This window comes from Argentina anserina, chromosome 2 (assembly GCF_933775445.1).
Source record: "Argentina anserina chromosome 2, drPotAnse1.1, whole genome shotgun sequence".
NCBI classification, from domain to species: Eukaryota; Viridiplantae; Streptophyta; class Magnoliopsida; order Rosales; family Rosaceae; genus Argentina; species Argentina anserina.
In genome coordinates, this window is record NC_065873.1 from 27082047 (window position 1) to 27104645 (window position 22599).

General features: G+C 38.4%; 3 protein-coding genes across 3 annotated transcripts; 2 read left to right on the forward strand and 1 right to left on the reverse strand.

Annotated features, from left to right (window-relative positions):
• Positions 1 to 1725: 1725 nt before the first annotated feature.
• On the reverse strand, positions 1726 to 4747 carry LOC126783399 (putative lipase ROG1). Its single transcript, XM_050508860.1, has 10 exons — positions 4263 to 4747; positions 4102 to 4169; positions 3938 to 4008; positions 3519 to 3788; positions 3122 to 3282; positions 2956 to 3011; positions 2643 to 2695; positions 2460 to 2574; positions 2116 to 2213; positions 1726 to 1890 (listed from the first exon to the last, which is right to left on the reverse strand). Exons 1-10 carry the CDS (start codon positions 4541 to 4543, stop codon positions 1819 to 1821), a joined length of 1245 nt encoding a protein of 414 aa, XP_050364817.1. The 5' UTR covers positions 4544 to 4747; the 3' UTR covers positions 1726 to 1818.
• Positions 4748 to 5386: 639 nt separating this feature from the next.
• LOC126783621 (RNA polymerase sigma factor sigC) lies at positions 5387 to 8705 on the forward strand. Its single transcript, XM_050509124.1, has 7 exons — positions 5387 to 5592; positions 5791 to 5951; positions 6044 to 6544; positions 6635 to 6865; positions 7303 to 7443; positions 7553 to 7753; positions 8042 to 8705. The coding sequence occupies exons 1-7, from the start codon at positions 5421 to 5423 to the stop codon at positions 8324 to 8326; spliced, it is 1692 nt and encodes a 563-aa protein (XP_050365081.1). The 5' UTR covers positions 5387 to 5420; the 3' UTR covers positions 8327 to 8705.
• A 5138-nt stretch (positions 8706 to 13843) lies between these two features.
• LOC126782076 (uncharacterized) lies at positions 13844 to 22311 on the forward strand. The gene is made up of 22 exons (XM_050507238.1): positions 13844 to 14759; positions 14900 to 15015; positions 15351 to 15559; positions 15925 to 16044; positions 16278 to 16406; positions 16489 to 16614; positions 16690 to 16745; positions 16864 to 16963; positions 17049 to 17166; positions 17253 to 17462; positions 17733 to 18069; positions 18162 to 18255; positions 18517 to 18625; positions 18741 to 19012; positions 19128 to 19255; positions 19367 to 19601; positions 19914 to 20102; positions 20211 to 20497; positions 20954 to 21167; positions 21286 to 21528; positions 21816 to 21901; positions 22018 to 22311. The coding sequence occupies exons 1-22, from the start codon at positions 13939 to 13941 to the stop codon at positions 22163 to 22165; spliced, it is 4347 nt and encodes a 1448-aa protein (XP_050363195.1). The 5' UTR covers positions 13844 to 13938; the 3' UTR covers positions 22166 to 22311.
• Positions 22312 to 22599: the final 288 nt, after the last annotated feature.

Consider the following 22599-nt stretch of genomic DNA (forward strand, 5'->3'; position numbering starts at 1 on the left):
CACGCTACAGTCGGATATTGATGTCTCTCTTTCTCTTCGTTTTTCTTGGAAACATACACGTAAATGGGGTTGTTTTAGTTTTAATTTTTTTAACAGAGAATCCATGAGCCGATTTGAGTCAGAGCACTGATTGGTTTGATAATTGGTTGCATTAGATTTTGCATTACATCATGAGGTCGTGATCGAAGCAATAATGAGATTAGTTATCATCAAGTCCCCAAGCTATTTATTGGCCTAGGCTTCAGAAACAAGATACCTTACGTGCTCCTTAGGCATTTGATTAATTGATGCTTCTTTTTTAGCCTAAGCTTTGAGAAAGGCAAACTTGGAGCCCCAAACTTGGGATTGGAGACATTCTTAATTGGGTAATTTAGTGCATTGTTCTAACTTCAGAACTATACTTTTCACAGAGGTTCAAAAATTTTACAGTTAAGAATCCATTTATGAGAGATCACAGCAACAACAAGATCACTGGATTATGTAAATATTAATGCTAAATCGTTTAAATTTGAAATTCTAATGCTCGAATGAACAAATCTGGTAAATGTAACTGTAACATTCCCCCGAACAATCATTTAAAGTTGACATATTCTGACATCTCTAAGAGACTAGTTATTTCAAAAATATTTTGAAATTCGGCTAGATTTTTGCTAATTTTATTTTAAGCAGAATAACAAAAATGTACATAACTTTAGCTTCAGTTAAAAGATAAGGCTAAATTTAGTTAGGATTGAGAGAAAGAATAACTTTTTACTAAATTTTCTAATGTTCAATTTATAACTTAATTTGAGTCTAAGTATTTGTTAAAAATAACTCATTAACAAGCTAGATATAGTTCATTCTTAGCCATATTTAGCTATTAAACTAACTCAAACTGTTAGAGATGTCCTAACGCTTGAATGAAGAAACTTGGTGAATGTAACAGTAACGTTGCACTTGAACAATCAGGTGAATGTAACATCAGACTTGCATGACTTTGATTAAAGTAATTTTACCTCTCAAAGGTACCTAAAGTTCTGAGGGATTGAATAAATTAAAGATCTATAATTGAATAGACGGTGTGTGGTCGATTATGAAGAAGTTGGTCCCTGGTACAGAAGGTAATGTGGAGCACGAAAGTGGCAGAGACTGAGAGTCATTTTGTGCATGAATATAAATCAAGTTGAAAGGTAGTGAAGGCCAAGCCAAATGTAGCTCTATCTATACAATTAATATCATCACCCCCGTGAATTGTTAAAAAAATGCTACTTCCTTCTTCTTCCACGGAATTTAGTAGTGACCACATTGATCCAGGTTTGCTAGAAATTATAAATCTTCAGTCCCCCTTCTAACTGTTTCTGTTCTTATTCAATGTGTGAATTGTGTGGGCTACACGTACTTAATCGAGTAAAAAGTTAGAACAACGTGTATAATTTCTGATGACTTAATTGTTCATGAATGTTTCAGAAGCAGTATATCGATTCGAAATGCTCAATCGGCATTAAGTTCTTAATGAATGATCTCAATGATAATTTAGAAAAGTAACTTGTAGTATCACATCAACTAATGAGCACATTCAAGTAATGCTGTTTTCATAAAAGGGACATGTACATCTGGAATCAGCAGGGGCTATGTTTGTATTCTTTGTATGTATTCTCCATGACTGTCTCTTTCGTTTCACACGCTCAATGTAGGTTTGAAATCTCACCTGAGGCTGAAAGTTGACAACACTCCCTTACTCCCCCCCCCCCCCCCCCCCTCTTTGCCAAGAAAAGGCTGTCGTAGGGCATAGAAGATTTGCTGGGTTTCAACTGATAGCAAATTTATTCATCAACCATTTCATATTTGAAAGTTGTCCACCATGTGTTGGATCACATCAGCCCCATCAGAATGTATATAATAAATTTTCACCTGACGCACGGAAAGAGCATTAAAGATCTGATCAGTGATTCAGTAGAGAATGAGAACTGGTCTTGAATTGATTATGGTGAATCAGAATTAAAAATTGGTGACGGTGAATTGCTGGAAGGTAACTTTTATTTCCCGGAAAACCGGAAGGTAATTTAGTTCACTGATGGTATTATAAGAGTTTACTTGACACATAATGAGCTTTAAGAAAAATCAATTTACATTTACCTGAATGGTACTGTGCGCAAGGTACTTTTGTCTACTCCCACTAAAACTCACATCAATCCTTTCCCAGCTCACCTTGGTCAAACCTCTGATCATTTCCTCTGTAATCATGTTATGAAATAAGGAGCTTGAACCAATGCATTCACTGATTGACATAAGCTTAAAACTAACTATCCACATTCTAATAATAATATATGAAATGAACAAGAATTCTGAAGGGCTGTAATCCAATCACATGAAATAATGGATTATTAACAAGTTGAAGTTGTACTCTAGCTTTGGCATGTATAAGCCTAAATAACGACTAATCACTAGTAATTAGTACTAAGTTACTAGCGCTAGCATACCTTCAAAGTCAACACTGGTGTCGTCCTCTGAAGACGCTTCTTCTTGAGTACCAGCAGTGTCTGTCATCTCATTTACAATATGTGGATATTTTTCGTGTTTGGATAAATGTTTAAGCTGGTGGAAAATTCATGGTAAGATTAAATCTAGATATAATCAAAGAATCCAGGTAGCTACAAAATTACCTTCGGCAGCTCCTTCTTACGGCGTATAGAAGACGTACTCCATCCCACCAGGTCTATAAGAGTTAAGTGTTTCATTAAGTAATAGATATAGAAACAAAAGGTTTAAGTCTCAAATTGAATTTATTGATGCACTCCAAATTTGTAGGCATCAATTCAAGGATAAAACTTTTATCTACATTTCAAGACCAGAGCTTGATGGCAAAGTACCGGATTTATGTACACTTTCTTTATCAAGAAGAGCATATTAATAGAAAAAGAAATATATATATATATATATATATATAACAGAAAGTCAAATAAAATAAGAGGATACGGTCATAATGAACATTTGCATAGGCAACATGTCGCCTGAAGGACTTCAATGCAGATCTGCAGGAGACAAGAAATGTTTTTGATGGCAAGTTATTGAATCATTACGAACAATTTATGATCATATGTTACCAAACAAATGCAATTATTATTAGGAACTAAGGACTCACAAAAATTTAAGATCTTCAGAATCATAAACCATCTGGAGTAAGAGGGGAGGTTTTCCTTTATCCCTATCAGTTAAAAAAAGATGTCTTCCAGTTCTACCTAGACACCACGAAAAACGAGCTGCTGCTTTTTCAAGCATTTGAAAGCCACAAAACACTGGAACCTGAAAAATAATAAATCAGCTGATTATCCAAATGAGAATCTAGACACTAGCTTTTCCTCATAAAGAAGATCTTGAAGCTTCACAGTTCAATTAATTCTGCTATAAACATATACTTAACTCTTCATTATTAAAAAAAAAATTCACTATCAACTGGCACCAAAATGTAACACATTTGTATAAATGGAACATCTGGTATAATAAAGAGCAAGTATGCAACTATAACCAACTAGACTGACCTGTTTATGCCCCCATGTCCCCAAGTGCGGCGTTGCAGATGTTATAAAATTCCCCGGCTCCAGTCCAGCAATTTTGCCTTTCACTTTCTGTTCCCGCTGCTGATCCTCAATTCCATTGTCCCTACATTCTACATTTTCCCGAGAACGTCCCCTCATGGTGTCACGTTCGTATAGCCTTCCAATGGCATACCTTGCTATAAGTCCCCCTAATGAATGACCAACAAACGAGATCTTCTGAACAGTCCCGTGGCGTTTTACCACACCTCTAACCTGAAGAAAACAACAACAAAAACTATAAGCTAGCTTGAAATTGCAGCATTGCATCCAATCACATACAATGATACAAAAGTTCACCCACACAACATGATCAAGCCAAACGAGCACAAAATAAAAACAACATGATTCCAACTCGAACGAACCTCTTCTGCTAATCTCTCTCCCATTACATCAACACCATCAAACGTCAACATTGAATAGTTACATTCACTGCCTGCAATCCAAACTCATCCCTTTATCAAAATGCAAAAAATCAAAAGCTTTCCAAAATTAGAAACTTGGAAAAAGAATGAAACTTTGAACTCACAATGCACAACCACATCTTCTGGATACCTCTTCAACAACTGGGTCGCTCCAAACCTCCAATCCTCAGCACTGCACCCAATAGAAATCAAAACACAAAGACTCAAACTTTAAACCATGCAACATTTCAAATGATTCAATTCACAAATCCACAGAAACACTAACCTGCCTACAAGCCCATTCACCATTATAACAAGGTGGGTCGGGTTATTTTTCCGACCCGTTTGATCATCCTCCTCGGCCAGCTCCATATTGAAACTCCCCATCTCTTCAGTAGTTGCAGATTTAAGACTAAAGCACCGAAATTTGGGGAGGTAACGAAACGCAGCGTTTTTGGTCTTCGTGTTGTTGTTGTTCCTATTTTTGGTGGCTCTGTTTTTGATTTCATTGGAAGATTCGGTGGTCCGTACAGCTACGGAGCCGGTCTCTGATTCCAGCGAAGCCATGAGAATAGCTGGTTCTGATCTCAAATGGGAGACAGGCTTATGTTTTGTCTGATTGCTTCTTCTTGATTGCGTCGACAGCGGTTTCGGGCTTTTCTTTTACTTGAATACTTGACACTTTGAAATATCATATGAATGGTGTGGGTGTACCGGGATTACCCGCCGGAAATTGATTTTTCCGTCCATGTTTACTCTTTTGGGCTTTAGTTGTGGGTTGAGTCATGGGATAGTGAGGGTATATTGGAAATGTAGGTGTTACCTTACACAATTTTCTCATTTTGTGTTCTCGTTTTCTCAAAGTCTCGATAAATGATTGTACGCTCAAATTGAGTCGTGCTCAGTTTTTTATTCTTTAGATTCAATTTATTTAAATCATATGATGAAGATTAATATTATTGATTGAATTTACTTATTTGCTATTCGAAGTTCTCGTTCTAGCCTGTGTAAATAAGAAGCTTTTTCAAGTTTCAACTATATGTGAATACGTGTTGAGCCCGAATTTCCACTCCAGTTGTAAAAGCTTCGAGTTGGAACCAAATTCAACCAAATTGCAGATGTAGTTAAGATGGTTCTAATGTGTTTATTTATTAGGAGTAAGCTGGTTCGAAATTTCGAATGTACTTATGTACTACTGGAACCAGTGAAAACATGTCGAAAAGTGGATCTTTTAACTTCTGTATAAACAGAACTAGTGACTACTGAATTATGGCGAAACAAAGGCAATTAAGCCCAATAAACAAAAGCCCAAAGAAAATGTTCACTGCTGAATAACTGCTGGGAACGAATGGGAGAGGTGAAAAGCTATGTGGAAGAGATGAAGAACTGGTGGTGGAGAGGAGAGCAAAGTTGTAAACTTATTCTTTATAGTTGTCAAAACTCCATGGATATTTTTTTGGTGACTCCCCGAGGATTTAATGGACTCTATTGCTCCTCCACTTTTGTGCCAAGGAAAACAATGGGTTTGGGTTTTAGGCTGAACCTCAAGTGTGGTTTTCATGTTCATAATTCTCACTGGCAAACCAATTCTCCTTCCAAGCTTTCTTCAACTTCTGGTCAGTGATCACACTTTTGCTTTGATAGTGTTGTTTGAAGTTAACCAATACTTGTTCTCTGTTAGTTTCTGAGTTTATAGTGTGTCACATGATCAGATAGTCCTTGTTGGAAAAGCATGTTCTGATTGTTGTAGTTAAGAATCAAAGTAATCCCAAATGTGTCTTGGCCTGAATTTTTGTTCTGTCAAATTGATACAGTTAGAGGCAGGGAGGGGTGTTTCAGTTCAGCAAGGCTCTCATTTCTGTCTGTTATATCTGAGGAATGTGAGATTTCGAGTAAGGATCCTCTGAAAGCGTACACGTGTCCATCTGCATCCGCGCAGCTCGTAGATGATGATTTCTCAGAAATGGAAGAGAAGGTTTTACCTTGCACTGATTTATTGATGGAAAGTTGGATTCTTTTTCTTAGTTTTTATTTGGAGAAAAACTTATGGTAGCTTTTATGTTTCAGATGAACATTAGGAGGATATCCAAAAGTGGCTCACTAACCATGATTGATGATAAAGAACATAGCTTTATGTCCAGTGCAGGGTTAAGAACATCTCATTTTACCTTGTTACTGCAAAATCTTAATGTTTTGGAGGAGACTTTTGCTGATTCTAACGTGTTACAGTTGGAAAAGGAGATCATTATGCAATTAGGAAGGCTTGGAGCTCTCAAGTTATTTGATATTTGTCTATCAAGAACACTTAAAACGTCGAGTTTTATTTATTTATCTGACATACCTACTGAACCGATTGAAGAGAATAAGATTGAAAGGAAGAATATCGTCCGTTCCGGCAAAAAGGAAGAACGGAAATCAAGGAAAAGACCACCAGATTCGTTGCCTTTAAAGCCAATGAAGGAAGGTTTTAAAAAGCCAATTCCTTCATCAGTAAGAAAAGCATCTAATTCTAGAAGTCGAAGAGTAATGATGGCTAAAAATGAGGCAGAAATGTCAGTGGGAGTTAAGGTAGTACTGATATTCAAAGATATGGATTTAGAATAAAATTTACATGCTTCAAAGATATTTCATACCAGCTATAATTTCATATTGTCACAGGTGATCGCTGACTTGGAGAGGCTTAAAGCAACATTGGAAAAGGACACCGGTAAAGTACCGTCTTTAAGATGCTGGGCAGAAGCAGCTGGAGTTGATGAAAAGGTGCTGCAACAACAATTGCAGTTTGGTTGGTATTGCCAAGATGAGCTTGTAAGGAGCACTAGGTCCTTAGTTCTATACCTTGCTCGAAACTATAGAGGACTTGGAGTAGCCTTGGATGATTTGCTTCAGGTTTGTTTAACATATATTCTTGTAGTTGTTCACTGTTTTATTAATTTTTTTAATACAGTACTAATTTGTTTCTTATTTATAAGAATATCTCCAAGTCTCAATCAAAAAAAAAAATCTCCAAGTCTCAATCAAAAAAAAAAAATCTCCAAGTCTGCCTTACCCTGAATATCTTAGAAGAGGCTATGTTTGCATTCGACATGACTATATTAGCATTATTAGGGTTTGATCGAGTCATCTGTTTGAACATAAATATGAACTGAAGAGAAGGATGAATGACTACATGTTAGTGACATTCCGACAGATGATTACTAGGTTATGTTTTAGATGTCAAATTCATTTAGTGAATTTCGTCTAACGGAATTACTGCATGTATCTATGTGATTATGTATTTTTACTCTTGTTTTGCTTGTCTCTTACTTATGTTCTGTATTGCTCAGGCTGGATACATGGGTCTCCTACAGGGTGCTGAAAGGTTTGACCCCTCGCGGGGTTACAGATTCTCAACCTATGTCCAGTACTGGATAAGAAAGTCAATGTCAAGATTGGTGGCACAACATGCCAGAGGAATTAAAATTCCTGTATGTTTCTCCTTTTTTTTTTTTTAAAGAACTTCAACTTCAACAAACAATATGCTTGTCGGTGAATGTTGTGGTTGATTGTTGACTTGTTGACTTGTTTTCATTTTAGAACACACTAAGTAAGGCAATAAATCAGATACAGAAGGCTCGAAAAGTGAATTACAACAGCCACATGAAATACCCAGATGATGAAGCAATTGCAAAGATTACAGGTCTTTCCTTGGCAAAAATCAGATCGGCTAGCAGATGTCTGAGAGTTGTGGGTTCGGTAGATCATAAGATATGGGAATGCTCAGCTGGAACATATATGGTATATTAATCTAGCCAATTCTCTTTGTCTCTCTTGCATATGCATGTATAATTCCATATTCATATTTTTCCTTCTCTAGGATTTTATGGTTTAATGGGAATATAACTGAAAAAGCAAAATGGAGTTCAGAATCATTAGCATACTATATTATTTGTAGACTTCATGCATCTAACAGATTCGGCTAGACATGTGACGATTTGGAAGTCAAAATATTCGTGCTCCCTGGTGATGTTTTATGGTGCTGAAGATTATTAAAAATATTGACCGGAGATCTTGTTTTTGGTCCAGGAATTTACTCCGGATATAGCAGTAGAGAGTCCTGAAGAATCTGTCATGCGGCAACACATGAAAAACGATATTCATGATCTGCTGGAAGGCTTGAATTCAAGAGAGAAGCAAGTTTTGGCCCTGCGATATGGTCTGAACTACTGCAACCCCAAGTCACTTGAGGAGATTGGAAGGCTTTTTCATGTGAGCAAGGAATGGATACGAAAGATAGAAAAGAATGCTCTGACTAAGCTAAGGGATGAAGAAACCAACAAAAACTTGATCCATTATTTGAAGCAGTGGTAAGCTTCAGAGTAGTCTTAACTGAAACTCGGAAAGTTTCAAGGTTCTGTATCAGAGCTAGTAGCTAGGCTGTATGAATAGTCATCAGATATCGACACTGTCACTACTTTCTGGGAAACATAATAGAATACACAAACTCACCATCACTATTGCAGCTGACAACTCTACCATGGGAATTTTAGTTTCTCCCACCTGAGGATTATAAGGCCCAATATGTTAGCATTCTTTTCAGTTTCCTGGACTGGTAAGGATAAGTTCAAGTGCATGCTGATTGTTCTTGTAGATCCTTTCTCGGTTGATTGTATAGTGCCATTGTCACTAGTACATATGATGATATAAATACTGTTATGTACATATCATTTTACAGTTTATTTAGGATTTAGGAGCGCATAATACAAGTGAGAGACTTAGTAATCTTCCGGATCAGGTTGCACATCACATTCTTTTCATTCTTTACTGTGATGGACGTGTTCAAGTGTGTTGTGATAGCTAAATATAAGGGTGGCAATGGTACATAATTTTATTCCAACCAATTCATATACCAACCGTACCAAATATATTGGTATACTACCCAATTGGTACATGGTACACGGTACAGTAGACAGTATTATACTTCAAAAGATGGTTGGTGGGTGGTACAAATTTTTCATGTACCATGGTATGCCGTACCAACCGAAATATAAGTTTTATGAAAAAAAACCCTAATATATGCATTCATGGTGAGTTGAATTTGGTCTTCTTCCATACAAGTTGAAGCCAACTACTAGGGCTGGGCATGGTAGCTGATCCAAAAAAACCAACCGAGATACCGGCCGAACCACCGTGATCGGTAGCCGACACTTCGGTAGCCGAACTCGTGGCACGGTATTATCGTACCAATATAATGTAGGTGGTACGGCAATGGTATTGAATTTCGTCGAGTACGGTATTCTTGTACCGTACATAGTATTTCATAGATTGATATAAGCCATTAGATTTAACTAAATATATGTAATGATCAGATCTACACCGTCGATTTTAGGGTATGTTGCTCCCCTAATTCACTTTCACTGCCTCTTTCCCTTTCGAACAATCGAAGAAAGAGAGAGTTCTGCTGTTTTGAGAAAGTTCTTCCACTTCTTCGACACAGAGAGTTTTGAGACTAAGTCACTGAGAGAGTTATCGAACGCATTCGAACCCACCCCTACTCGACAACTCGATTCCTTTTCTCTTCTCCTCTGGTAAGTTTTCTTTCATTGCTGGTCCTTACTCTTCAATCAAAATCAAATGAAAATGGATTTGATAGAAACTATGAATCATTGAATTGATATGCCTTTTAATTGTTTGAAATCGTATATGTATTGTTATCATGGAATTAGATTGATTGCTTATGAACTTATGTGTCTTAGTCTCTGTGTATGATTGATTATTTGATTTCTTTCTCAAATTCGTTTTTATTTTTTTTATTTTTAGTTATGGATTCAAACTTTTCACATAATGGAAGTATGAATGCTAGTAGCTAAGCCTCATCTATCCCATTTGCACCAAATTTTGAAACAGTAGCAGCCTTATATGAATCACCACATGTGCCTCCATTTAGTGCACCGTCAGTTGAACTCCAACCACATAATCCAGAATATGAGCCTATTGTTGGGTAGAAAAGAAAACAACCTGCCAACAAAAGCCCTATTTGGGATACTTTTACTAGATGTATGGTCCCAAACTCTGAAACATTAGACACAAGTTGGTGCACATATAACTATTGTCATGAGAGAGTGTTGTCTTTAACCAAGAAAAATGGGACTAGTTCAATGTATAATCATGTTAGGAAATGTATTTTACACCCCAATTACGTGAACAAAAATCCTAAACAATCCAAGTTGCATAATGATAATGTGACTAGAGCAAAGAAATACCACAAGTATAATAGAAAGAGGTGTGATGATAGGTGCATAGAAATGATTATCAAAGATGAGCTGCCATTTAGGTTTGTGGAGAAGGAAGGTTTTAGAGCATTTTGTCATGAATTAGAACCTGAATAACCCATGTTGGATAGAAAGCAGGTTGGTAAGGGTGTGTTAGACAAGTTCAATTATGAGAAGGCTCTTCTATTGAGTGGTTTAAAGGCCAATGATACTAGGATATCAATCACCACCAACACGTGGACGTCGATACAAAACATCATAAACTTTTGGACAATGATTGGAAATTGCACAAAAGAATCATAAACTTTTGTACAATTACCAGTCACAAAGGAGAGAATATTGGCAGACTAGTGGAGTAGTGTTTGAGGCAGTGGGAGATCACTAAAGTCTTTACCATAACAATAGACAATGCTAGTGTTAATGACGTTGTTGTGGGTTATATAAAGAGAAGGTTGAGGAGTTACAATACTTTGATGTTTGACAGAGATCATTTGCATTTAAGATGTGCCTGCCATATTATTAACTTGATAGGTAAGGATGGATTGAAGGAATTAGAGGATGAGGTTGCAACTATTTGGAATTGTGCTAAATATATTAGGAGTTCGGCGTCTAGGCTTGATAAGTTCAGGGAGTTTGCTGTTTTGGAGCAATGCAAGGCTAGTGCTAATGTTCCACTAGATGTGATAACTAGATGGAATAGCACTTTTCTAATGCTTGAAGCTGCGCTGAAGTATGAAACTGTGTTTGCAAGAATGGCTGATGAAGATGTTGCATTTAATGCTTATTTCCAAGAGAAAGACAAGAATGTAAACACTAAGGTTGGACCTCCAAAGTATGATGACTGGAGAAATGCATAAGCTTTCTGTTTGTTTTTGAAGAAATTTTTATGAGTCAACTGTGAAGTTGAGTGCATGGAAATCAGTGACTGCAAACATATTGTTTGTGGAGAAGATAACATTGCAAATTGAAATTGATAGAGCATGTCTTTCAAGGGATGAGGTGTTAAAGAGGATTGCTACTTCAATGAATGCCAAGTTCAACTAGTATTGGGAAAGCTTTGAGACTATGAATAAGGTGATCATGATAGCTAATGTTCTTGACCCAAGGTACAAGCTACAGTAGGCTACAACAGCAATGCAAAAGGTCAAAGCAAGTCCTCAGACAATTTCTTCAATAAAAGCTTATTTGAAGAAGATACTGATGAAGATGTATGAAGAATATAAAGGGTGTGAGACAAATGACACTACTGAGCCAAATACAACTGAAGTAGCATTAGAAAGAGAGAATTTGGAAGGTCTTGATGAAATCAGCAGGGAGATAGCAATGGAGAGAATGGTTGTGCAGTCTCAATGCATAAGGAATGAGGTTGATCAATATTTAAGTGATAGATATGTCAGTCTTGTCTGCAAGGACTTTGAAAATTTTAAGTGGTGGAAAGGCAATGAGGCAACTTATCCAATTCTATCAAAGCTAGCAAATGATGTATTTGCTATTCCATACTCAACAATGTCATCTGAGAATGCTTTTAGTTTAGGTTCAAGAGTGGTTGATCCTTTCAGAGCTTCATTGACACCAAAAACGGTGGAGGCTCTTGTTTGCACCAGTGATTGGTTAAGAGCTGATCCTCCTAACTTTTACAAAGACCCTACTGAAGAAGAATTGAAGATTTACTATGAGTTGGAGGAACTTGAAAGAGGTTGAGACTTGAGACTTGTCCTTTTTTTTTTGTCTTTTGCAGATTATATATGAATGAAAGATTTATGTGTTTTTAACATCTTTTTTTGTTTTTTCGTAAAGAACTCCTTTAACCAAGGCTTGGCGAAGCATATGCAACAACCAATATTGGCAGCTCCAACCAAATTAATGTTTAGGCATTGTAGCAGCCCTACAAGATATGCAACAACTAACACTGGTTGCCGCTATTGGACTTCATTAGGAAACTCTTATGTTGTATTATGGATGTTTACTTATGTTTCAAATTATAGACAAGCTGATTTATAAGTTGTACTTTTTATTTAGGACAAGCTGATTTGTAATTGAAATAGGTGCTTGTGTTTCAAATTGTGTTTATGCAGATATATGTTGGTACGAGCTCATAACCAACCGTACCAACTGAATATGTTGGTATACCGAGAAGGTGGTATATCGACTTCGGTGGGTGGTAATGGTAGCAAAAATCTCTAAACCAACCATAGTTGGTTGGTAGATGGTAACGCCAACATATAGGTGGTATTGTACCGAACCCACTCTTACCAACTACCACTACATTATTATTGTAATTACAACAACTCATGCTATTCTTAAAAACTATATATATCAATAAATATTTTAGCCGTAGATTTAGTGAAAAATAAATCTCAACCGTAGATTTTTGTTAAACTTATAATTTTTGGACTCTGGTATGTTTAATTTATGACTTTGTACTTGATAATTTGGTTGAAGTTGTATAAAATTTTGTATTTGTGTTGTTATTTGCTATTACTTATTTGGATTTAGCCTTTAAATTTTTGGGCCATAAACATATTAGTAGAAACCCATTACCAACCGTACGAACACCAACGTACCAATTAGTTGGTATACCAACGTTATTAATTAGTTTAAATGGTGAATTTTTCATGCCAATTATATGTTGATTAATACATATATTGAAAAAATGAGACTGATATACTTACCAATCCACCTTTAATTAAATATTCGTTTCCGACGTGTCAAAATTTCAATTTGATAATACATAATATTTAGCGACTATTGTTATAGAGACATTGTTAAATCGATCGCTAAAAACACAAAATTTTCAGTTTATATTGCAATTTTGTTTTGACAACTAGTTTATATTGCAATTTGCTGGATGCTCTTACTCACTGCCCGTAACAGACCATAAATTGTTGGGCCTAGCCCACCGCCTGTGATTTCCGTTTTATCCCTTAAAAAAAGTAAAAAAGGGTAACTGTCCCACACAAATTTGAGCAGCGTAAGCTTCCACTGAGCTGCCTTCACCAAACCCATCCACGTGTCCATACCTTTACCTTTTCACTCCCATTTTGTCAAGAAAACAATTCCATCACCGAGCTCTCTCCCTAGAGCAGTCACAGCCCAATACACTTCCACCCTTCCATTGACTAACGCAGTCAAACCTTCAGATAAGCAGCCCACGTCGGTACCTTGCTGGCACCACCTCCTCCGTCAGGTCACGCAAACAACCCTCCCCCGCGGGTGACGTAGCAGTTGAACCTCCACTCACGTGTCCAAGCGCCGCGCGCTCATGCATCTCCCTCCCTTTTCCTTATACGGCGTCGTTTTTCACGTTTATGTAACTCTGTTCGCTATCCGTTATCCGTTATCTGTGGTAAACCGTAAACGTTCCATTACAGCTGCGTGTCTTCGATCTGAGATACTCGATCCAGCACGCTCGACCCTACGATACACCAACTCGCATCACCAATACCACTCCACCACTCGACTGAACAACCAGCAGCACCTGACACGGCCACAGCCTCACATGTACCCGACTGCAGAGGATCAGTGCCATCATCTTCCCAAACCTTCAATTCAATGGAACTCCCCTCTTTGCTTTTCTCTCCTCTATTCTATCTGCAGAGCGATTTCTAGGGTTTGCTCAGTTGAATTTCCACTCCAAATCGAAATCCAATTGAGCTCAAGAATCCAATTCCAGGCTTCAATCTAATGAGTAATGACTCTCGCCAATAGTGAATGGCTCGCTTTCTTCATTTCGCATTTTGCTTCATCCTCATAGCCCTAACCACAAACCCTAGCCTCCTCCGAGCTTCCGAAGATGACCACGACGACTCTTCCCTAACCGATTCCTATTCCAATCTCTTCCACCAGGACTACTCGCCGCCTGCTCCGCCACCGCCGCCGCCGCACCCGCCGTCGGTGTCGTGCACCGACGACCTCGGCGGCGTCGGGTCGCTGGACACCACGTGTCAGATAGTGGCGGATTCGAACCTCACCGGAGACGTGTATATACAAGGGAGAGGAAACTTTTATATCCTGCCCGGGGTGAGATTCCACTGCGCTACGCCTGGTTGCTCCATAATCGTTAACATTACTGGTAATTTTAGCTTAGGTAACTCGTCGTCGATTTTCGCCGGAGGTTTTGAGCTCGTGGCGTTCAATGCCAGCTTCCACAACGGCTCGGTGGTGAACACGACTGCTTTGGCGGGGAAGCCGCCGCCGCAGACGAGCGGGACTCCGCAGGGGATTGACGGCGCCGGCGGGGGACATGGAGGCCGCGGCGCGTGTTGCTTGGCGGACCATTCTAAGCTTCCGGAGGACGTGTGGGGCGGTGACACCTACTCGTGGTCGTCGCTGCAGAAGCCGTGTAGCTTTGGGAGTAGAGGCGGCTCGACGAGCAGGGAGGTGGATTATGGAGGTTTAGGGGGAGGGATAGTGAAGCTGATGGTTACGAATTATTTGGAGGTGAATGGCAGTGCTTTGGCTGATGGTGGTGATGGCGGTGCGAAAGGCGGAGGTGGTTCTGGTGGCAGCATCTACATTAAGGCTCAGAGAATGTGAGTTTCCTGATCAATCCTTCGCTTTTGTTAGTGAGAGTGTTGGCTGATTATGATTTCATCTGTTGAAAGTCAGAGCACTGTTATATATTTGTGATACATGAATGCCTTCTAACAGGTGTGCGCTATTATGAGTGCAGGACTGGGAGTGGCAGGATAACTGCTTGTGGTGGTAATGGCTATGCTGGTGGCGGTGGTGGAAGAGTGTCGATTGATGTTTTTAGCAGGCATGATGACCCTGCAGTATTTGTGCACGGTAAGACATGTATTGCAACAATTAATTATATGTAATTGAGAATTTTGGGCTAGTTTATCTGATAGGTGTACCTTAGTCGTATCGCTTTGCTCTGAATAATTGCTTTGTTTAGTTCCTAGAAAGTATATCCTACATGACACCTCAATCAGGTTATTTCCTTGAATATATGGTTCAAAGTTTGGAGAAATATAGATTTTATATTTATAATTTGAATGAGTTATATAGTTAGTGGCCTTGGGAAAGAAAAACATTTTGTTGGTAGGTACTGTTGTGAAATGAAGGATTTTCGTTTTCTATATATGCATATAAGCTGACCTTAATCATCTCATTTGCAGGTGGAAGTAGCAATGCTTGTCCAGAAAATGCAGGTGGTGCTGGTACTTTATATGATGCAGTTCCTCGAAGCCTTATTATTAGCAATCATAACAAGTCAACAGACACAGAAACACTTCTCTTGGAGTTCCCTTATCAGCCTCTTTGGACAAATATATATGTTCGAAATAAAGCTAGGGCTTCTGTCCCTCTGCTTTGGAGTCGAGTCCAGGTTAGAAAGCTCCAACATTTTGCTGTGGTGGTGTTTATTCCCTTTAAATTCTCATAGACTGGCTTAGGTATACACTTTCTTGTTGAGGTAATACATGTTTATTGTATTAGCATTCCTTTTCTAACTCCCTTGTTGATGTTCCATCTTGTTTCCAAGTTAGTGCTGTGTTAATGCCAAATGTTGATATGGCAAAAACTTGAAATGGACAAACTAATGAATATATATTCAATCCCTGTTATTTCGGCTTTAGATATGGCACAAAAGATGCGATACCACACCACTAATCTGTGATAGTTTCTATTATGAATGTATGCATATTATGAGATGAGATATTAGGTCCACTCATTCATTAATGCTATGTACAGGTGCAAGGGCAGATAAGTCTTCTCTGTGATGGTGTGCTAAGCTTCGGACTTCAACATTTTGCTTCATCAGAGTTTGAGTTATTGGCTGAAGAATTGCTAATGAGCGATTCTGTATTAAAGGTGTGGTGAATTTGTAGATTTTTCTTGTTTGCAGCTTTAGTCTATATGCACTCACCTATAGAATTTAGAACTACCTCGTTTTCATGTGAATACGTCCTATATAATGTTGTAGTCTAACAGACAGATGCACCACTGAGAGGGATTCATTTTTGCAATTTTTTTGGCACATCAACTATATATAATGCTAGTCATGATTTGATGACAAGCTAGCCTTTTGTTTATGACAACTTCAGGTGTACGGAGCTCTGCGCATGTCTGTAAAAATGTTCTTGATGTGGAATTCCAAGATGCTCATAGATGGTGGTGGAGAAGAAGCTGTTGCAACATCCTTACTGGAGGCTAGTAACTTGATTGTTCTCAGGGTAATTTTGCCTACTATCTATGAGCATTTGAAATAGTTTGTTGCTCATGGCACATTTATGTCTAACAAGTAATTGTTAATAGGAGTCATCTGTGATACACTCTAATGCAAATTTGGGAGTTCATGGACAAGGGTTACTGAACCTATCAGGACCAGGAGATTGGATTCAAGCACAACGTCTGGTCTTATCATTATTCTACAGTATTCATGTAAGTGTTTGCTTAGACAAATTGTCATTAGTTTTCGACTGCATGATTTCTTATAATGCCTATGCCTTTGTGAAGGTTGGGCCTGGATCTGTTTTGCGTGGCCCCTTAGAGAACGCAACATCTGATTCTGTGTAAGTTTTACCGGGGTTGAATTGTTCTCTAGTCTTGTTGAATCTTCCTTCTCTACAACTGTGAATATAATCTATGTCTCGCTGAAATATTGATTTTTCCTATTGTCATGTTTCATAGAACACCAAAGCTCTACTGTGAGAATGAAGATTGCCCTGTAGAGCTACTTCATCCACCTGAAGATTGCAATGTGAACTCCTCACTGCCCTTTACACTTCAGGTCTGATTTAGTTGGTTACCAAAGTCATGGAGCTTTAAATTAACTGGTTGAAACAAGTTTTACAGGGTGACTTATTCTTTTTCAGATATGCCGGGTTGAGGACATCAACATCGCAGGTCACATAAAAGGATCAGTTGTTCATTTTCACAGGGCAAGGACCATTGCTGTCCGGTCTACTGGAATGATAAGTGCATCAGGAATGGGTAAGCTTTTAAGAACCCATCCCTCCCCCAATATATTTGCAACAGAGTATAATTTTTAGTTCGATTTCATACTTATCTGTAAGCAGGCTGCATAGGAGGTTTTGGGAGTGGCAACGTTCTGAGCAATGGGATTGGCAGTGGTGGTGGGCATGGTGGTAAAGGTGGGGCTGCCTGTTATAATAGTAGTTGTGTTGAGGGTGGAATTTCATATGGGAATGCAAAGTTGCCTTGTGAACTTGGTAGTGGAAGTGGATATGACATTCCAGCTGGTTCAACTGCTGGTGGTGGTATAATTGGTAAGCTTATGTTTTGAGTTGAATAGGGTAGGTGGTTTACGTGATACAAGTTTTTTAATTCAAGTATTGTTAGTGGTAGGTTTCACTTCCCAGCACATGTCCAGGCTAAAGTAAAAGTGTAAAACTAATAACTGCCACTTTCACGAAGCTTGTTTTTTTTATCATGGTTTATGTTGTTTCTCATGTTTTGACCTGTTCATACTTTATGTTCACAGTTACTGTTTTCCTGTTCGTTTTCCCTTAGTTAGATATTGTATTTCCCTCTTTCAGTAATGGGTTCTGTAGAACATCCCTTGTCAAGTTTGACTGTTAAAGGCTTGGTGACAGCTGATGGTGAAAGTTTTGAAAGAAACACAGCAAATGGAAATCTTTCTATTGCTGATAATTTAACTGGACATCCTGGAGGTGGGTCCGGTGGAACCATACTTCTCTTCTTGCGAACATTAGCTCTTGGTGAATCTGCCAATCTCTCAAGTGTTGGTGGATATGGAAGTTCCAATGGGGCAGGTGCTGGGGGTGGTGGAAGAATTCATTTTCATTGGTCCGACATTCCCACTGGAGATGTGTATCAGCCTATTGCAAGTGTGGAGGGGAATATCCATGCACGGTTTGTGCTTAATATTTTTTTTTTGTTACATACCACCATAAGCAGGACACTTCTAAATATCAATCCTCCTTTTTTGTGTATCATTATTGCAGGGGTGGGAGAGGCAGAGACCAGGGTAATCCTGGAGAAGATGGCACAGTGACGGGAAAAGCATGCCCAAAAGGGCTTTACGGGACTTTTTGTGAGGTAACTTACATTGTTTTTTGACATGGTTGAAATCGATGTTTTCTGCTGTTTCGTTTGTTAAACCACTTGACGATTGCTCGTTTTCACAGATTTGAATATCTGATAGTAAAAACTTTAGATGCCTGATTGTTGTGACATTTACTATGATATCCCTTAATCACTTGGGGATAGTGTTTTTCTTTTCCTTCTCTTTCTCTCCCCCACTTCTGCTGAAACTAACTAGATCAGTTGAGAATTTGAAAATCATATTTTGCTGTTTAGGAGTGTCCAGCTGGCACTTTCAAGAATGTCATTGGGTCTGATGGGGCACTTTGTCAAAATTGTCCTGCTGAACAGCTTCCCCAACGTGCAATTTATATTTCTGTCCGAGGTACTTCCATGTAAAAAGTGTAGCCAGAAGAATTGCTTTCTTTTTATCTTGTTTCCAGCTCCATGTTGTGTTTCTTCTTGTAATTAATCTATCAAACTCATTGTTTTCTCATCAGGTGGTGTTGCTGAGACACCGTGTCCTTACAAATGCATTTCAGATAGATATCACATGCCAAACTGTTATACAGCTCTTGAAGAGTTGATCTATACATTTGGTGGGCCTTGGCTATTTGGTCTTCTTCTGATTGGTCTCCTCGTCCTGTTAGCTTTGGTGCTAAGTGTAGCACGTATGAAATTTGTTGGGCTTGATGAGTTACCAGGCCCAGCTCCCACACAGCATGGCTCACAAATAGACCATTCTTTTCCGTTCCTTGAATCATTGAATGAGGTTACACTCTTTGCATTATAGGATTTGCCTCCGTACTAATTTGCATGATAAGTAAGGATTTGGCACTTGATATACCCCTACTTTAGGGATTGCTAAGCTGGTGTTTGTATTATAGGTTTTGGAAACAAACAGAGCTGAGGAGTCCTATAGCCATGTCCACAGAATGTATTTTATGGGTCCAAATACTTTCGCAGAACCTTGGCATCTGCCTCACACTCCTCCAGAGCAAATAAAAGAAATTGTGTGAGTTACTTATATTTACTAAAATATATGAGCAAATCTGTGAGTTACGTATATAGGATCAACTTAGGTTCCAATACAATATTCCCTCCTAACTTTTCTCTGATCTGGCAGATATGAGGGTCCATTTAATACATTTGTTGATGAGATCAACGCCATAGCCACTTACCAGTGGTGGGAGGGAGCAATGTACATCATTCTTGTTGTTCTTGCATACCCCCTGGCCTGCTCATGGCAACAGTGGCGCCGAAGATTGAAATTGCAACGCCTGCGTGAATTTGTTCGTTCAGAATATGATCATGCCTGCTTACAGTCTTGTCGTTCACGCGCTCTCTATGAAGGAATTAAGGTTAGATTGGCCACATCTATAGTATCAATATTTCCTGGTTAATATCGCGATGTTCCTAACATATTCATCGTAGATGTGATAGTTCCACATATATGCATACAAGGATGCTTGAAATTAATTTGATGTAGGGGAAATTATTTTTATGCTCTTGATGAGCTGTTATGTTGTTAATATCTGTACTTCTTTCTTTGCAGCTTTATATTTCCTTTGTTTTCTCTGAAACTCTTTCATGACTCGTTTATTTTTGTTAAATTGTTGATTATATACATAATCAATGAAAGCCTTGTAATATTTTAGTTGTATTACTGTCAGGTAGCTGCAACCTCTGATTTAATGCTAGCTTATGTGGACTTCTTCCTTGGTGGGGATGAAAAGAGAACTGATCTTCCTCCTCGTTTACATCAAAGATTTCCTATGTCATTACCTTGTGGAGGTGATGGAAGTTACATGGCTCCTTTCTGTCTGCACAGTGATAATATTGTCACAAGTCTCATGAGTCAGGTTTGTTGAAAGATGATAACAAATTCAAAGGCCAGTAGGCCGAACCTTTTCTGTTTTCCATTTATAACTTCTGTACAGTTTATATAACTGTAAAGCTTTCTTTTGCAGTCGATCCCTCCTACCACATGGTACCGTATGGTGGCTGGTTTGAATGCGCAATTACGCTTAGTTTGCCGTGGAAGGCTAAGAGTTACACTCCTTCCTGTCCTTAGATGGCTTGAAAGCCATGCCAATCCGGCTCTGAGGATTTATGGTGTACGTGTTGATCTTGCGTGGTTCCAGGCTACTGCTTGTGGTTATCGTCATTATGGACTTGTGGTGTATGCTCTTGAAGAAGACAATGACCCTGTATCTGTTAGGAGCATTGATGGTGTTATTGGAAATGAAGAATCACGGTAATGGCTTGTGATGTTTGTCTTATCAAAATAAATATGCATTATTATTATTATTTTTCTTCTCATTTTGACCTCTGCCTATCCTGTCCACATGTTAGGTTAGTGTTTTATCGTTAATCACCCTTTCCTTGCAAACTGGCATGCTTTGACTAATGTGAGGATAACCTCAAGATACCGTGCAAATACATGAACATAGATTACTAAGATTAAAAGTGACAATACAAGAACTATTGGGCAGTCGTGACATCAAATAAAGATTTCTGTAGAAATTTGGTGAAATATTAAAATTGGACTCATATATGCATAAGTTGTATAGAGCATAGATGTAGTGATAGCGTGGTTGTGTTGCTTTCAAACAAAGGTTTCATAACCCACAAATGCCTGTATTTTTGAGTTACATTTAAATTATAACACTTGGGTGATAGCTGAGTTTTACTTTTGCTCTTTTGGTTTCAGTACAAATAGCATTTACAAAGAGGATTCATCTGGTCATTTGATTGAAGAACCACTCGTAAGCCAGTCTCACAGAGGCAATGGAAGTCATGTGAGGCGAAAGAAAGCATATGGAAGGATTGTAGATGCCAACAATCTACAAATGCTCGAGGATAAAAGAGATATATTTTATCCTCTCTCTTTTATGCTTCATAATACTAAACCTGTTGGACACCAGGTATCTCTCATCCAATCCGTAACTAATTAAATTTATGTATGCATGTATCTATCTAATAGTATTGTCTTTTACATATCACATCTCCCTATTCTGAACATGTTTTCTTTGTGATCTACAGGATCTTGTTGGTTTAGTCATTTCAATGCTTCTTTTAGGAGATTTTAGCTTAGTTTTGCTCACATTACTCCAGCTGTATTCATTTTCATTAGTGGACGTCTTTCTGGTTCTGTTTATTTTACCGCTCGGCTTTCTTCTCCCATTTCCTGCTGGTATTAATGCTCTCTTCAGTCATGGACCCAGACGTTCTGCCAGCCTCGCCCGCATACATGCTCTGTGGAATCTTACATCCTTAATTAATGTTGTAAGTTGCTGCTTTTTAATTAGTATTTTGAAAGTCCATCTTCTGAGTTGAATAAAAAAGAAAGAAGGAACTACTTGCTCTTTAGTAATTCGATTCGTTTGCTTCTAAAAGGAATAAATATTTGGTCCAGTTTTGCAAGTTCCAACAGTTTTTCTTTGGGCCCTTTCAAATTATTATCATCAACAAAGCTACCGTATTAGCTGAGTAGTGAAAATGGCGAATTATTACATATCCCGGAATGATTTGATTTGATATGGCATATTGATCATGTGCTGTCTGTTTCTCAGGTGGTTGCTTTCATTTGTGGATATGCTCACTTTAACAGTCAAGCGTCAAGTAAAAAACATCCATTACAACCCTGGAGTATAAGCATGTAAGAGGATTCTGTTGCTGAAAGCTTTTCCTCCTTGGTTCAAGTATCTGTTATATCAGCAACATTGTATTCAACTAATCTGTTGTGGGCCTTTATAATCTGTGGCTGTACTGCAGGGATGACAGTGAATGGTGGATTTTTCCTGCTGGTTTGGTTATTTGTAAAGTTTTTCAATCACAGCTAATCAATTGGCATGTCGCCAACCTGGAGATTCAAGACCGTTCCTTGTACAGCAATGACTTTGAGCTGTTCTGGCAATCCTGATTATTTTTTAACAGGAGAATGTTTTTCCACATTAACACGGTTTTTGGCCCTTTTGTAATACGTTTCCTCTGTATTCTATTTTGACAGTAGGAGTGACTGTAGGCAGGTAGCAAAAGAAAGTGTTGGATATGAATTGTGAAAGTGAAGAAATAGAAGAGACAAAGATAGGCATTGACAGTAATGTAACCACTTTTGAACAATATGATGCAGTTTAATGATGCAGTTTTCTGTATATATATACATATATATTAATTGGGGCATATGCCCACTCTTTAGTGGATTTGAGTCTCAGGCTGGTAAATTTTCTTGTTTTACTTTTCCCTCGGGCCTCTTTTTAAGTGCTCATACTTCCTTTGCAATGGCTGTTTTCGTTACTAAGAAAATAGGAGGGAGAGGTGTGTGGTATATGCGACTATTATATGTGCCCTGTATAA